Source organism: Podarcis erhardii (genome assembly GCF_964252035.2).
Source record: "Podarcis erhardii genome assembly, chromosome: 12".
Taxonomy (NCBI): domain Eukaryota; kingdom Metazoa; phylum Chordata; class Lepidosauria; order Squamata; family Lacertidae; genus Podarcis; species Podarcis erhardii.
This window is the reverse complement of record NC_138513.1, coordinates 38211286-38227200: the sequence shown is the minus strand read 5'-3', so window position 1 is coordinate 38227200 and position 15915 is coordinate 38211286. Positions and strand designations below refer to the sequence as shown.

The 15915-nt window shown below is 45.4% G+C and overlaps 1 protein-coding gene and 1 long non-coding RNA gene across 6 annotated transcripts in view; one reads left to right on the top strand and one right to left on the bottom strand.

The window, feature by feature from the left end:
* The window catches only part of SH3BP5 (SH3 domain binding protein 5), a 49660-nt gene that overhangs the window by 27258 nt on the left and 6487 nt on the right, over positions 1 to 15915 (bottom strand). Inside the window, exons 1-2 of one of the 2 annotated variants that reach the window (XM_081882285.1) lie at positions 2876 to 2959; positions 1787 to 1915 (exon numbers count right to left, since the gene is read on the bottom strand). In XM_081882285.1, the coding sequence (XP_081738411.1) occupies positions 1787 to 1915; positions 2876 to 2944 (198 nt within the window). In that variant the 5' untranslated portion in view covers positions 2945 to 2959. Of the gene's footprint in view, positions 1 to 1786; positions 1916 to 2875; positions 2960 to 15915 lie in introns of those variants that run through there. The other variant, XM_081882284.1, reaches the window with a different exon arrangement.
* Positions 3028 to 15698, top strand: LOC309325746. Of its 4 annotated transcripts, none has more exons than XR_014149943.1 (3): positions 3028 to 3221; positions 6634 to 6797; positions 12906 to 13225. It is a non-coding gene; the product is annotated as an uncharacterized lncRNA (long non-coding RNA). The 4 variants fall into 4 exon arrangements; XR_014149941.1 differs by lacking the exon at positions 12906 to 13225 and adding an exon at positions 15504 to 15698 and having other exon boundaries at positions 3029 to 3221; positions 6634 to 6795; XR_014149942.1 differs by lacking the exon at positions 12906 to 13225 and adding an exon at positions 15500 to 15698 and having other exon boundaries at positions 3029 to 3221; positions 6634 to 6795.

Genomic DNA, 15915 nt, shown 5'->3' with positions numbered 1-15915 from the left:
CCCAGATCCCAGCTCACCTTCCCATTAGTAATAACCAAGGCTTAGATTCCATTGTGACACAGCCACCCGACTGCTTCATCGCTCACTGCTCCTAAGAGAAATGAGCACACACTGCAAATAATTCCAGAATGTGGGGTCATGAGAGTTGGCCCCATGACTCACAAAAGTGAAAGGCCTGAGGATGGAGTGCTTTTTTCCTAATCATTACAAGAGAACGAACCGAGGGCATTCACTACAATTGCACCATTGAATATCATTGTTCCATTCAATGCACCATTGAGTCTAGCCATACTGTCTGCTGGTCATAAAATCAAAACTGGATCGGGGGGGGGGGGGTATGGTAAGAAAAGAAAGCCATCTCAGTCACTATTATGAGATTTAAAAACAGTCAGCGTGTCACAATATGATGATCACAAAGCAGCCACAGCCATGTCCAGTCACAATTGTTTTCACACCCTAAGCCACAAACAGTCACTTTTAAGCAATGCCACCAGAATTTTTTGTTCTCCTTTTTGGTTCAAAACCACAGAAAGAGAAGGCGCGAGAGAGAAACTCCTCCTTATTTTAGCTTGCCATCAGTTTCCATAGCAACCCCAAAAGCCCGTGAGTAAGCAACGCCCAAACGTCTTCAAATTACAACACACCCACATGCTTTTTAAAATCGATTTACAATTCGAGCTTCTGCGCATCCGGGATTTTAAAAATCAGAAGAAAGAGATGGAAATCCCAAGACCGATAATTAGTTGTGCTCTGACGCAATTGCTGGGAATCACAGAAACGCAGATAGGTTTTTGGAAGGATCTGACAGATCATTATTAGTGGGGACGGGGGAAGAGAACAGAGCAAGTCCTTTCAGAGTTTACTTGCGCGTGGGTGATATTTACAAGCAGCCGGAGAGGGTACAGAAGGAGAAAAACGGTGTCATCAGTCCCGCGACCATTACGCACAGTTGAAACAACCACAATGATATTTGTCAAATGCTTACACATCGCACAATATAAACAGCATCTTTGTGCAGTGGTACCTTGGTTCTCGAACTTAATCTGTTCTGGGAGTCTGTTCCGACTCCCGAAACCGTTCGAAATCCATACCCCTAAACATTTTGTGAATCTTTGTACTTTAGTATTTATTAACAATAAAATTGTGATTTTCTTGAGTCAAAATGAAGAGTATCCCTAAAGGTTTTTTTAAAGAAAAAAGCACTGGTTTTATCAAAGTACAGCGGTACCTTGGTTCTCAAACATAATCAGTTCCAGGAGTCCATTCGACTCCTGAAACCGTTCGAAAATGAAGGCGCAGCTTCCAATTGGCTGCAGGAGCTTCCTGCACTCAAACAGAAGCCACGTCGGATGTTTGGCTTCCAAAAAACGTTCGCAAACTGGAACACTTACTTCTGGGTTTGCGGCGTTCGGGAGCCAAGCCATTTGAGAACCAAGGTACCACTGTACTCTTGGTGGGCAGATCTGGATGATAATTCACTATGCTTTATAAAGCTAGGAATGAGTATTGGGGCCAAGCCTTCAACTTTGGCTCGAAGTTCCTGGCTTGTATGCAACCAGTTCTTCGTTCTATCCAAACCGGGGAATTCTGGCTCCACAAACCAAGAGAATAAGCCAAGATCACACCCTTAATACAAGCCAGGACCAAAGCCAGCGCAGAACAATTTCAGTATATGAATAATCGGAGTATATGAAGCTGCCAACCATGCTCCAAAGCTGGCTAAAGTGTACTCTGTGTAGCTAGAGTCACACCCTCCCCGCTTAATAGCGAAGGCTTTTCGGCTTACCTGCCTGGCAACCCTCCGAGCTTCCCAGTAGGGTTTCGAGTCTTCGACAGCTTTCCCAATCTTCTTCACTAGCTCATCGAGTTTTATTGTAGCCTCAACCAGGACGGAGCGGAATTTCTGGCGTGCATCCTGCAACAGCAAAGGGAAGCAAAAAGGTGTCAGGAGACGATTCTCGGAGTTGTAATTCACTAAGCCTGCCCATCCTGAACAACATGGAGGAACCTTGAGGATCACGGCTGTTGGAGTAAATAAGAAAACGTGTGCCGTTCAAATTTCTGGAGAGTAAATAAAGATCATTGTGACAGTGAAAGCCTTAGATAAATGTCCAATATGTGTATATAATATCTACCAACTTTTGCCAGCGATGCCAACTAGATTTGAACAGAGGTCAAACCCTCTCAAGTTTAAAAAAAAAAATCGGACATGAATTTCTGTATTGCTCAAAAGAAACAAATGGTTTTTGCAGGGTGATTTGTTTCAACTTTTAGAAATTTCAGAGTGATTCTGGGGCCCTTTCCCCCCTTAGCACTAACTGACAATGTCCTTTCAGCTGTGACCATATTTGTAATATTTGTTTGGGAACTATTAGTTTTGTAACGAAAAAGAAGACATTTAAAAAACCGTGACATATATATATATCTCTCCATTGTAACTTGATTGTGTCACCTTCAATGGAATGCAATCTAGGCTTATTTGTATATAATTTTTTAATTACATTTTCTGAATTACATTTCAAAATATTCATTTAAACAACCTTAAATCAATGCCTTCGCTTCTTCTCTTTCGGTGGTTCATTTTGCTTACCCAACATCCTTGCATATTTTACATAAACTAAACCATTCAGTAATCCATTGTTACATCCATCAAAACATATTTACACTGCTGAATTTATATTAACGCTACCAGCGTTTTTAAACGAACAGCAATCTAGGTTTAATGTGTGTCGCCTCGGTGCAATGTTTCCTAAACACAAGGCAGATTGGGCTGCAACAACCTGCTGTTCCTATATGCCTATTTGGTGATATTTTATACCATTACAAGGGAATATGTGATTGCTGGCTTTGCCCAATATCTCACTAGCTGCCATACCAACTCAACCGTCAAGCAGAATGTTGTTTGTAGCTTTCTCACCACCTCAAGGGCTGGGGTCCTGGCCATCTGCTCCAAAGTCTGGCTGGGATGGCACTGCTGATGTCACAATACTCTTGTGATGTAGTTTAGTCTGCAACCAGGCAGGATGACAACAAAAGCTAGGTCGCCGCTAGTAACAGGAGCCCAGTGCTTTGTGTCTATCCCTCCCAATATCTAGGGAAATCAGTGCTTGACTACATCATTCTCAAGTTCCCCATTCATTCCACCCAAAATTTTGCCTGGCATAGGAAGATGCTGGCTGCATGATTCATCGGGGAGCAGGAAGCCCAGTTGTGTCAGTATGGTAAGAATGACTGGGCTGTTCATGACATGATGTAAATACGCTGCACCACTGCATGGGATAAGTGGCGAGGTTATAATAGTTATATACTTTGTACTTACTATCTAGCTATCTATCTAATTAGGATGTGGGTGGTGCTGTGGTCTAAACCACTGAGCCTCTTGGGCTCGCCGATCAGGTCAGCGGTTTGAATCCCCGCTATGGGGTGAGCTCCCGTTGCTCTGTCCCAGCTCCTGCCAACCTAGCAATTCGAAAGCACACCAGTGCAAGTAGATAAATAGGTACCGCTGTGGAGGGAAGGTAAACGGCGTTTCCATGCGCTCTGGCTTCCGTCACAGTGTCCCGTTGCGCCAGAAGCAGTTTAGCCATGCTGGCCACATGACCCAGAAAGCTGTCTGTGGACAAACTGAAAGTGATGTGAGCGCCGCAACCCCATAGTTGCCTTTGGTTGGACTTAACCATCCAGGGGGACTTTACCTTTTACTATGTATTTGTTAGCAACATCTTTCCATAATCTGTGCTATAAATACCAGAAAAGAAGTTCCGACTGACACAGGTGGCAAAGTAGGGGACCCCAGAAATCTCTCTCCAATGGCATCGTCCACTAAGCAGCATGGAGCTGTTGTCTATCTAACTCCAGCTTTGAAGAGTAACCATTTCTTCTGAGGGATAGCTCAGTCAACAGAGCATGTAGACTCTTTATCTCAGGGTTGTGGGTTCGAGCCCTACATTGGGCAAAAGATTCCTGCATTGCAGGGGGTTGGAATAGATTATCCTTGTGGTTCTTTCCAACTCTACAATTCCTTGCAAGGATTAACACACCCACAAACAGTCTAACTTCCCAACAGCAAGCCAGAAAAGGATGATAATTAGCAACACAAGGTTTCATTTACTGGTGAAGCAAACGTTTTAATTATAACCGACGTCTCTAAAAGCTTATTTCTGACTCTCTTTAAGAACTACGTGCTAGGATGACATCAGCTTTTATAATTGAGCAGCTGCAAAAATAGGACAGGAAAACAAGACAGGAGGACCATAATATGTACTTTCTGGAGCGTTGGTGGCTGGGCGTAACCCTACTGTGAGCAGCTTAATCCTATTAAATAAGATGGGGCTTTCTGTGAAATGAAAGACTTGGGTGTATTATAAGCACTTTCGTTTTTCCAATAATTTCAAGTACTAGCCTGTATTTAATATACAAGACAAACAGAACCTGCTCTTGGGGGAGAAAAGGATTTTTGAGTAGCAAAAAATGGCTGCTAATTCCGTCCCCAGTATACCAGGGTGACTTCCTCTCATGATGGACGGAACATACTGTCTCAAGAAAGAGAAACCAGACAGATTTCAAGGCCCTTTTAAACCACACAGTGATTTAAAGCAGCAGCGACAAAGCAAATGTTAGACCCATCCACACACCCCTCCAGATATCCCAAATTTTGAATTCCAGGCCTGAAAGTCAAACAAAGATGATTCTCCCGCCCTTTACAGGATGACAGGTTTTCAGATACACAGCGCGGAATTCTCAGCTATATGGCAGGCAAGCATGGGAGTGAAATTCATTCTCTTCCCGGGGTTCATATAGCGGAGAAGCTCCATTATCCTCTTGACAACCCACAAGGCAGGGATTGGGATTCTGTTGACAGGCCATTACCCCAGTAGAAAGGAATAAATTGTTGACTGTAATATAAGCCGGCTTTGAAGCTGAGTAGGTTCTAGCTTGCAATTGGCTTTATTAATCCAGGACTAAATGTTTAAATCAGGACGCAGGTGGCGCTGTGGGTTAAACCACAGAGCCTAGGACTTGCCGATCAGAAGGTCGGCAGTTAGAATCCCCGTGACGGGGTGAGCTCCCGTCGCTCGATCCCTGCTCCTGCCAACCTAGCAGTTCGAAAGCACGTCAAAGTGCAAGTAGATAAATAGGTACCACTCTGGCAGGAAGGTAAACGGCATTTCCGTGCGCTGCTCTGGTTTGCCAGAATCGGCTTAGTCATGCTGGCCACATGACCCAGAAGCTGTACGCCGGCTCCCTCGGCCAATAAAGCGAGATGAGCGCCACAACCCCAGAGTCGGTCACGACTGGACCTAATGGTCAGGGGTCCCTTTACTTTAAATGTTTAAATAGTCAGAGTAAGGCCAATATTCCTGTTTCAAGCTGTCAGGCTTTGGGTCTCCCCCCCCCCCCAAAAAAACATTAGGAGCCATTCACACAGCCCCTTTCCCAACTGTGCAACTGCAAAGGGTAACTTATTCCCAATGTAAGATGAACTGGCAAAGCTCTGCTGACTGTGGGCTGATGGGAGTTGTAGTCCAAAACATCTGGAAGGCACCAGATGTGTACATGGACCCCTTTAAGAAGGATAATTGCTTTCTGCAGCCATGCCCTAGTCTATGTTGAGCTTAGAAATGATCACATCAAGTCTGCAAATAAATTCCTACTTCTCATTGGAGTCCCCCTTTGGAATTTTGAGCATCTTCATGTTAGAGACTCTTCAGAGAGTCTGAAAATGGTCTCCCGGGGGCTTTCTCAGAATTACCACTGAGAAATTTGAAATGCCACTGTCTGATATAGATTCTCCAGTGGCACAGGGGTGATTGCCCCAGGCACAAAATTGTTAGGGGTGCAATATTTCAACACCCAGCTGCCTCAATATAGCTCAGTGTGCCTCTGTCACTGGGCTCCATTGAAAACAGCTGCTGCATGCGAACCAGGAAGTGACCTCTCCAGGCAATGGAATGACTCTTCTTTTCTTATCTCTGCGGCTGCAGTGTCCTGGGTGACACGGACACTGTTAGGCAGCTGAATGTGCATTCACACTCTGTCTTTTCCTCTGCATGGCCCCGGGCACTGGCAACCCATGGTACGCCACTGGCAAGACCAGAGATAACGGGTGGGCTGTGAGCATTTCCTGGGAAGGACACTGCCTCAAACCATGCTGCCAGCCAGTGTGAACAATATTGAACTAGATGGATTCTGCCTAAGGCAGCTCCCTATGTTGCTAACGTTTGTGACGCATTCACACGATTCTCAACTTCTCCAGGGATTTTTCAACAACTTCCCCAATCACAGAGGCAGCTGTTCTAAACCGCACAAGGGAAAGTCTCAAATTCTGCCTTGCGCCACACTGCCAAGAACATGAACCGTGGCGGGGGGTTGTTAGGCTACATCTGCCCCACAACTGGAAGAGCCTTGACATACTCTGGCCAAAACGCCTTATTCATCGGCTCAAAGCTCCAGTCATTCTGCCGTCGCTCCCAGCTGCTCTGCTGCAGGCCTCCCAGCGCTTGACCAGCTGCCCTACCTCAATGGGTCATTAAATATTTCCTTCCTTCCTTCATCACCATTGTGTCCAGCATTCTGTTTTCTTAAAAGCAGAACAAATCATCTAATTCTGTCCCCCTTTCCTTTTGTTTCCAGGCTGGCCCACCTTGCAGCAAATTCCGGTTCAAACTACAAGGTCACGGACGGCGGGACAAGTGAGTGGATCAGCCCAATTGAAAAACCAGTTAAGTGGGGATATGTGGTCCTCAGTCAGTTTCGTTTACTGCAGTCAGCTTTTAAAGGATTCCATTTTAACTGGTGTGTTGATATGTTAAGAACAGTGAATGGGTGTTATTGCATTGTGAATGGCAAACAAAGTTGATGGACTATGCCGAAATGGCAAAATTAACTGGAAAGCTCATAAATCAAGAAGAGAAGAACTTTAATAAGGAATGGGGAAAGTTTATAATTTACCATATTTTTTGCTCTATAAGACTCACTTTTCACCTCCTAAAAGTAAGGGGAAATGTGTGTGCGTCTTATGGAGCGAATGCACGCTGCGCAGCTATCCCAGAAGCCAGAACAGCAAGAGGGATTGCTGCTTTCACTGCGTAGCGATCCCTCTTGCTGTTCTGGCTTCTGAGATTCAGAATATTTTTTTTCTTGTTTTCCTCCTCCAAAAACAGTCTTGTGGTCTGGTGCGTCTTATAGAGCGAAAAATACGGTATTTACAAGTCCACTGTTAGCAGGATTTTAACCACACTTGTAAAGTAATGGAAAGTAGGGATAATTTAGGATGAAAAATTCGGAGAAGTATTGATACGCAGTTGTAAATTGTAATCCCGTTAGGACCCAGGGAAGGGATGGGGGGCTAAGTCAGGAGATTCAGAGTAATCTCAATATTTGGATTCGGAACTATTTTATGTTGTATGTTTATACTTTTTAAAATCAAATGTTAAAAAATTATTTGGGGGGAGAGAGTCCTGCATTGCAAAGGTTTAGACCAGAAGGCCCTCGTGGTTCCTTCACACTCAATGATTCTAACCCTGAAGAGGATAATATAAAACTTGGGAGGTCAAACGCATGATACATAGCGTCAACTGAATTGCAGATTACTAATATACCGTATTTTTTGCTCTATAAGACTCACTTTTCCCCTCCTAAAAAGTAAGAGGAAATGTGTGTGCGTCTTATGGAGCGAATGCAGGCTGCACAGCTATCCCAGAAGCCAGAACAGCAAGAGGGATCGCTGCTTTCGCTGCACAGCAATCCCTATTGTTGTTCTGGATTCTGAGATTCAGAATATTTTTTTTCTTGTTTTCCTCTTCCAAAAACTAGGTGCGTCTCATGGTCTGGTGCGTCTTATAGAGCGAAAAATACGGTATTTATGTGTAAGTGTACACTGTGACCCTTCCTATTCCCAATTCAGTATGCATGCATGAGCAAGAATCATTTCCTGCGCTCCTCCCCCCACCAAACACACACAGCTTCATTACTAAGTCTTAGTTCTCGGAGATCAGCATTTACAATCAGTGCCCGTGAACTTTATGCTCTCAAGTACAGCAAAGGGATACGTAAATATGGGCCACAGCTCACGTTCAAAGCATCACTAAACGCTTGCCACAAATGAGAACACTGTGTTTGGTCTGAACCAGAATCAGGATGGAGTGCAGGCAAGTTAACCCTTTCCCCTCTTCGTGGTCCCAATGACCCTCCCCAAAATAAATTCTTGGAAGGGAAAACTTGCACTGGTGCCAATGGAAGTTTGACCTCCCAGGGTTAAGGGGTTGGGTTGAGTTCCCAGCCCTGCTTTCCCTTCCAAGCTATGCAAATGTTTAACCACCAGCATCAACTGCTTATGCACAATTCATGTCATGCTATGGAAGTGAGAGCTGGACCATAAAGAAGGCTGATCGCCGAAGAATTGATGCTTTTGAATTATGGTGCTGGAGGAGACTCTTGAGAGTCCCATGGACTGCAAGAAGATCAAACCTCTCCATTCTGAAGGAAATCAGCCCTGAGTGCTCACTGGAAGGACAGATCCTGAAGCTGAGGCTCCAATACTTTGCCCACCTCATGAGAAGAGAAGACTTCCTGGAAAAGACCCTGATGTTGGGAAAGATGGAGGGCACAAGGAGAAGGGGACAACAGAGGACGAGATGGTTGGACAGTGTTCTCGAAGCTACCAGCATGAGTTTGACCAAACTGCGGGAGGCAGTGGAAGACAGGAGGGCCTGGCGTGCTCTGGTCCAGGGGGTCATGAAGAGTCGGACACGACTAAACGATTAAACAACAACAAGCTTTGCCCTCCATTTCAAGCTTTGCAAATAAGCACTCAAGTTACTACTCTGCTGTTTTTTGTTTTTGTTTCTTTGTTTTTACCAGCTTGCCGGGGCCTGGCTAAAAAGGGGTGGAGAGACCCCCCCCACCCCATTTGCAACAGGGCTGACTATCAGAGGGGAGATGTTTCATATCAAAAAGCCATCCTGTCCACACACACAAAGCCAGAGCACTGCTGATGTGGCAAAGCAGCGCTCGCTGGTCTTAAAACAGTATTAGCGAAGAATTCACTTCACAAAGGCTTCAATCAGGAGCAGGAACACCAGACAAAGCCGCGCATTAAAAATCCCTCGGAGGACCTCCATAATCCTTGGCTGCAGCATTAGCGCTGGGCTCTGCACTTTGTGCCAACAGAGTTATGGATTTTAACCAAGCCCAATCAAAGGCTCATTAAGAAGCAATAGATTAATTTATACAAAACCATCAATAGCCCAGTGCCTTTCAATCCATTTGCTCTCTACCTTGCGGAGACCACCGCAGCAGGCTTCCAAGTCATCGGAGGAACAGCGAGCGCTCCAGGGGGCCATAAACAATTGGGCAGAGAGGATACAGGATGCTATTTATTGTCTTGCAGAACCGAGGCTGCCAAAGATATTGACTTTGCAGGCTGCTAGCCAAACCTTTGGGGTTTTTTTAACAGGAGAACATACATGCATCAGCCACCGATTCTTGGATTTACATGTCATGGAAATCATTTCCACCATGTAAATTACTACCATTATTTATGAAATTTGTATACCGCCCCTCATCCGTAGATCTCAGGGCAATTCACAGCACTGAAATACCAAAACACAAAATACGTACGAAAAACAAGCAAACCAGTATCTATACTGCCGCGACTGTCGGTTCTGCACAGCCAATGATTTTGAGACAGGATCTAAAATCCTCTTCAATGTGCAAGCGAGCTGTAGCGCACCGAATGTGGCATCCAGCACAAAGCGGCAGAAGCTCACAACAACTTCGCATGCGCTGGGAAGTGCTGGAAGTTGCCACAGAGTAGCCTATCGCAGGCATTGAGGGATGTAGAAATGAGGAAGGCCTGCACAACTCGCAATTCCCCAGACCTAACAGGACTTGTCATTCTTGTACTGTGGTCTCCCAAATGCAGGGATTTATATATTCCACCTTTCTTTGAAGGACTTCATAACGGCACTCGTGGTTCTCCTACCCTAGCAGCATTTTATCCTCGCGACCAGCACTCAAAATTCTCCAGGCACATTTTGCAGCTGGCTATCACCCACCTAAGGGACGCAGGTGGCGCTGTGGGTTAAACCACAGAGCCTAGGACTTGCCGATCAGAAGGTTGACGGTTTGAATCCCCGCGACAGGGTGTGCTCCCGTTGCTCGGTCCCTGCTCCTGCCAACCTAGCAGTTAGAAAGCACATCAAAGTGCAAGTAGATAAATAGGTACCACTCTGGCGGGAAGGTAAAAGGCATTTCTGTGCGCTCCTCTGGTTCGCCAGAAGCGGCTTAGTCGTGCCGGCCACATGACCCGGAAGCTGTACGCCGGCTCCCTCATCCAATAAAGTGAGATGAGCGTCGCAACCCCAGAGTCAGCCACAACTGGACCTAATGGTCAGGGGTCCCTTTACCTATCACCCACTTGCAACCAAGTGAAGATGCCAGGATGGTACCGGATGCCTCCCACCATCTGGAGACCCATTCCTGGGGATCCTCGAAAGCGTTTGACTGTTTTCACACTAACCAGCAACACATCCTGTGGAATTCTATCCATTATATTTTATCTGCACAATCAGAATTCATTTCAGGAACCAAAAAGTCGTATTGGAAAAAAATGTGACTTTCAAGCCACCTGTCCCAAAAACGGCAACAAGTTGTTCTGATTTGGCGACTGCAACCCTGGCTTAAGGAGCCTCGCTTATATATCTGAGTTTCTAACACCCCTCGCGACAACCCTTGGAGGTAGGTTAGGCTGAGAGAGAGTGCGACTGTTCAAAGAGCACCCTGAATTTCCTTCTTTTCTTTTTTTAATTATTTTATTTTCAATGCAAAATCATAACAAAAAATACAAACATTGAATCCAGAATAATACTATACAAACAAGAAAGAAAAGCAGAACATACAAAAAAGGAAAACAAAACAAAAAACAAGACAAAAAGCATACATCTAACAAATAAAAACCATATCATCATTCTAATCTAGTCAATACATACATATACACATATTGACTCCCTTCCTTTGTTCTAAGACATCAAAATTTTTACTCTTACTGTATTGTTGTGTCTAATGTAGATTACTTCCATCTTTGTACTTTTTTTACACCATTTTTCTTTTTCTTTAACCCTGTAAGCATCATTCATTACATACCGATTTGCTTACTCCAGAACAATGTTTTTTCATATACTCTTTAGCACATCCCATTCTTTTAATAATTTCTGGTCCGATTGTCCCCTTATGAATGCTGTGAGTCTTGCCAGATTTATGTATTCACAAAATTTAATTTGCCATTCTTTCACTGATGGAATTTTTCTCCCTTTCCAGTTTTTTGCTATAAGCATCCTGGCAGCTGTCGTTGCATAAAGGAATACTTTCCTTTGATTGTCGGGATTATCATTTGTGATTATACCTAAAAGGAATGCCTCCGGTTTTTTACTGAAGGATATTTTGAACATCTTTTTGATTTCTTCATAAATCTCATTCCAGAATTGTTTAACAGGTCGGCATTCCCACCACATGTGAAGCATTGTTCCATTGTTCCCTGAATTTCATGGCTGAGTGGGGATTTGAACCAGAGTCGCCCTAGCCCACAACTCTTAACCAATAGTTGCAGACGTCAAAGCCAGGTTTATCAAGCATGCAGCCCGATGGATCACAAGTTGTGCAGACCTAGAATAATGATGGCTCTGCAAAGATAGGGACGTGGAGAGATCGGTCCACCTCTTCCGTATCTCTCGTGCCACAGAAAAGGATACAAAGGAACGCCTAGCTATGGAGCCCTTAAGATCTTCCCTTGGCACACACAAGGCCTCAGAACCACCATCACATAGACCCCAAGGACAAGGTGGAGACAGTGGTTACCATTTTCTCCCTTGGAAAGTACGTGGAGCTGAAAGAGGAAGCTGGAAAAGTGCCACTGCTTCCCACTTCCTCTTTCAGCAGAATGTGCTTTTTAAAGCTCAGAGTAATTCGACGGAACCCAACTTTTACCTTGGAAAAAGGGTGAGCATGCATGCTCTCTCTGCCTCTTTCAACCTCTGGGAGAAGCGCTGGTTTGAGGGAGGGAGGAGGGAGGTTTCCCACTGCGCCCGCGGAAAAAAAAACCAACTACGTCCTTCGGCTTCAAAAGGTTGGTAACAGCAGCAAAGCAGTACAGACATACCTTGTAAGTCGAACGGAATCCGTTCCGGAATTCTGTTCGATTTCCAAGGTGCAGCTTCCAATTGGCTGCAGGAGCGTCCTGCAGCCAATCGGAAGCTGCACTGGACGTTCCAAAAATCATTCGAAAACCAGAACTATCACTTCTGGTTTTCGATCATTCGGAAGCCGAAACGTTCGACTTTACAGGCATTGGGCTTCCGAGGTTCCACTGTACAAAGGATGCATCCTCTAGCTATTCTGCCTTCCCACCAGGGCGCTACTGACCACATTACCGGCATACATTAAAGGTAAAGGGACCCCTGAGCATTAGGTCCAGTTGCAGACGACTCTGGGGTTGTGGTGCTCATCTTGCTTTATTGGCATAGGGAGCCAGCGTACAGCATGACTAAGCCGCTTCTGGCGAACCAGAGCAGCACACAGAAACGCCGTTTACCTTCTTGCCGGAGTGGTACCTATTTATCTACTTGCACTTTGATGTGCTTTTGAACTGCTAGGTTGGCAGCAGCAGGGACTGAGCAACGGGAGCTCACCCCGTTGCAGGGATTCAAACCGCCAACCTTCTGATCGGCAAGTCCTAGGCTCTGTGGTTTAACCCACAGCACCACCCGTGTCCCACACTGGCATACATTAGAGAGGGGCAAATTAGTGCTTTCGTGCAATTCTCATCTGGGACCCACCGCCTCAGAAACATCCCCCAACATTCATAAATTACAGACAGCCGTGTCCTCAATTGCCCTTTGTTTGCGGAGATCGGTGCCCAGAGGACTTATTCGGAGACCTCTTCTCCGAACTGGCGACATCTGCCCAGAATAGCCTCTTCTCCTTTGCCAGGTCCCTGACTGACAACATCGGTTACCATCGGCTGGAGGTAGGGAGCTAAAGTTTAAAAGGCCAGGCGACAAGAAAGGAGCATTCAAGTAAGCGCTATGTTGTTTCTTTCAAAATGGCCTAGGGAAAAACAAATCCAGGGTATTGGACAAACGGGAGCAGAGAACAAAAGGGAAAAAGAAAAAAAATCTACATGATTGCTGCCTCTCTCCACCCCCCAAGACAAAATGCTATTACCTGCTTTCAGTCAGCATGCATTTTATTATGTTTTTACTATTTTTTTATCATTGGTGTTCTGTAATGTGTTTTTAATGTTGTACACTGCCCTGGGATCTTCTGATAATATTATGTAAATTGATATTGTTGTTATTGTTGTTTCATATGCAGCACGATACTGAACATCTCGTGAACAGTTATTTCTAAACAGCAGCTGAAGCAAGAAAAATCATTTAAGACATTGGTCCTCCAGTTGTTGTTGGACAACACCTCATAGAGTCATAGAATTGCAGAGTTGGAAAGACCACATGGGTCATCAAGTCCAAAGATCCTACAATGCAGGAATCTTTTTGCCCAATGTGGGGCTCAAACCCACGACCCTGAGATTAAGAGCTCCACGCTCTACCCATCAGCCAAAGTCAACAAAGCCAATAACCAGGGAAGGCAGAAGTTGTGAACATCTGGAGAGTCAAAGCTCCCCATCCCTGCCTTAAGATTCACTTCATACCACCAATCCTAGCAGAAAGATGCATGAATTTAACCCGGGTATGGGGAGCTGCACTCTCCCGACGGGGGCTGATGGGAGCTGTAGTTTGCCAACATCTGGAGAGCCACATCTGGATTCCAAAAAACGGAAAGCGTAGCTTGCAGGAATGAGATCAGCCAGACTGAAGTAGGTTAGCGCTTCAATTCTCAGACATTTTGCTACCCGAGGCAGAGCAGCAAATGTCACACAGCCCTTTCCCTCAAGTTGAGGCACAGAGTACTCAAGGCCGACCAACATACTTTGGCACCCAAGGCAGAAAAATCCCACAAGCTTCCCCTTTCCCTGGCAGTAACGGTCAAGTCCCGTAATTAACAGCTCGCTGCCCTCTGATGACACTCACTCTGTCTAATGGTAGGGCTGGCCCCATCCATTTTGCATGCAGAACAGTGCAAGGATTGCTAAAGGGCACTAAGGGTGATGACCAATACTCCTTCAGTTCTGTCAAACACGTGGCTCATCCTCTCCCAATCTGTAAAATGGTGGCAGAGGAGCAGAGGAGAAATATTCCCACAGCCCAACATTCTGGTCCACTCTGTGGCTTGTTTGTTCTATGCTCGGCTACCACAAGGAGAAAGACAAATGCCCCCTTTTCAAACAATTCTGAGAGTACTTAACCTATAAGGTGAAGGGACCCCTGACCATTAGGTCCAGTGGCGGATGAATCTTGGGTTGCGGCTCTCATCTCGCTTTGTTGGCCGAGGGAGCCGGCGTACAGCATGTGGCCAGCATGACTATGCTGCTTCTGGCAAACCAGAGCAGCGCACGGAAATGCCGTTTACCTTCCCGCTGGAGCAGTACCTATTTATCTACTTGCACTTTGATGTGCTTTCGAACTGCTAGGTTGGCAGGAGCAGGGATCGAGCAACGGGAGCTCACCCCGTTGCGGGGATTTGAACCTCCAACCTTCTGATCGGGAAGTCCTAGGCTCCGTGGTTTAACCCACAGCGCCACCCGCGTCCCTACTTAACATATACTACTACATTTTTTGGCTTTCTATCTGTTGCGGCAACCTTTCGTCATTTTGACAGTCAGTGAGCAAAGCTGCGAGGCGCAAGCATATCCATTTTGAGACTATGTGCTTGCGGAACTGGGATTTTTACAAGTATGCGTTCTGCTTTTGTGAGAAATCCACCTTTTGGTGTGGCTGCACCCATAAATATTAGGCAGGCGCTTCCGTCCTTTTTTCGATACCTTCTTTAAAAAAAAGAAAATAAAGCGAGCCTATCCAGATGCGAAATTGTATCCGGCCTATCCGTATTTTAAAACTATCCATTTTAACGAACGTTTTGATATTTTCATTTTGCCTTCCTGTTTTTAAAACCCGTTGACTTTTATGGCATTTTCCAGGTTGTTTTCGATTAAAAAGGTAAAGGGACCCCTGACCATTAGGTCCGGTCATGACCGACTCTGGGGTTGTGGCGCTCATCTCGCTTTACTGGCTGAGGGAGCCAGCGTACAGCTTCCGGGTCATGTGGCCAGCATGACTAAGCCGCTTCTGGCGAACCAGAGCAGCGCACGGAAACGCCGTTTACCTTCCCACCTATTTATCTACTTGCACTTTGACGTGCTAGGTTGGCAGGAGCAGGGACTGAGCAAAGGGAGCTCTGCCCGTCGCGGGGATTCGAACCGCCAACCTTCTGATCGGCAAGCCCTAGACTCAGTGGTTTAACCCACAGCACCACCCACGTTCCTGTTTTTGATTAAGCTGTATATAAATCTGGCAGAAATAATAAGTCTTTCTTTCATTTTGAGGCAGCATCTCAGGATCCCGCAAAGGTTGGCGGAAGCGCTACAGGAGGGCGAGACAGAGAAGGAGGGAGCCCAACCAAATTCAAAAGCACTGTTTGCATACCTACATGTAGGATTAATTACCACTTTGATTGCTACACTCCTTATCCCTTGGTGCAGGATATCACAGGACTAATGAAATTCAAAGCACTGTACAAAGTAATGTCGTTCAATTTCAGTGTCTGAGCAGGAGAAGTGTGACCTACTTTCTCTTCGTCTGCCGACTTAGTCCACGCAGACATTTTATTTTTATTTTGCCGTTTCTCTGGTGTGTGTGTGTGTGTGCTTTGTTTTTTTTAAGCGGCCAAGACAAAAAATCCAAACAAATACCATTCTCTTAAAAAAACCAACAATAATAACAACCTTAAAAATGTATATAC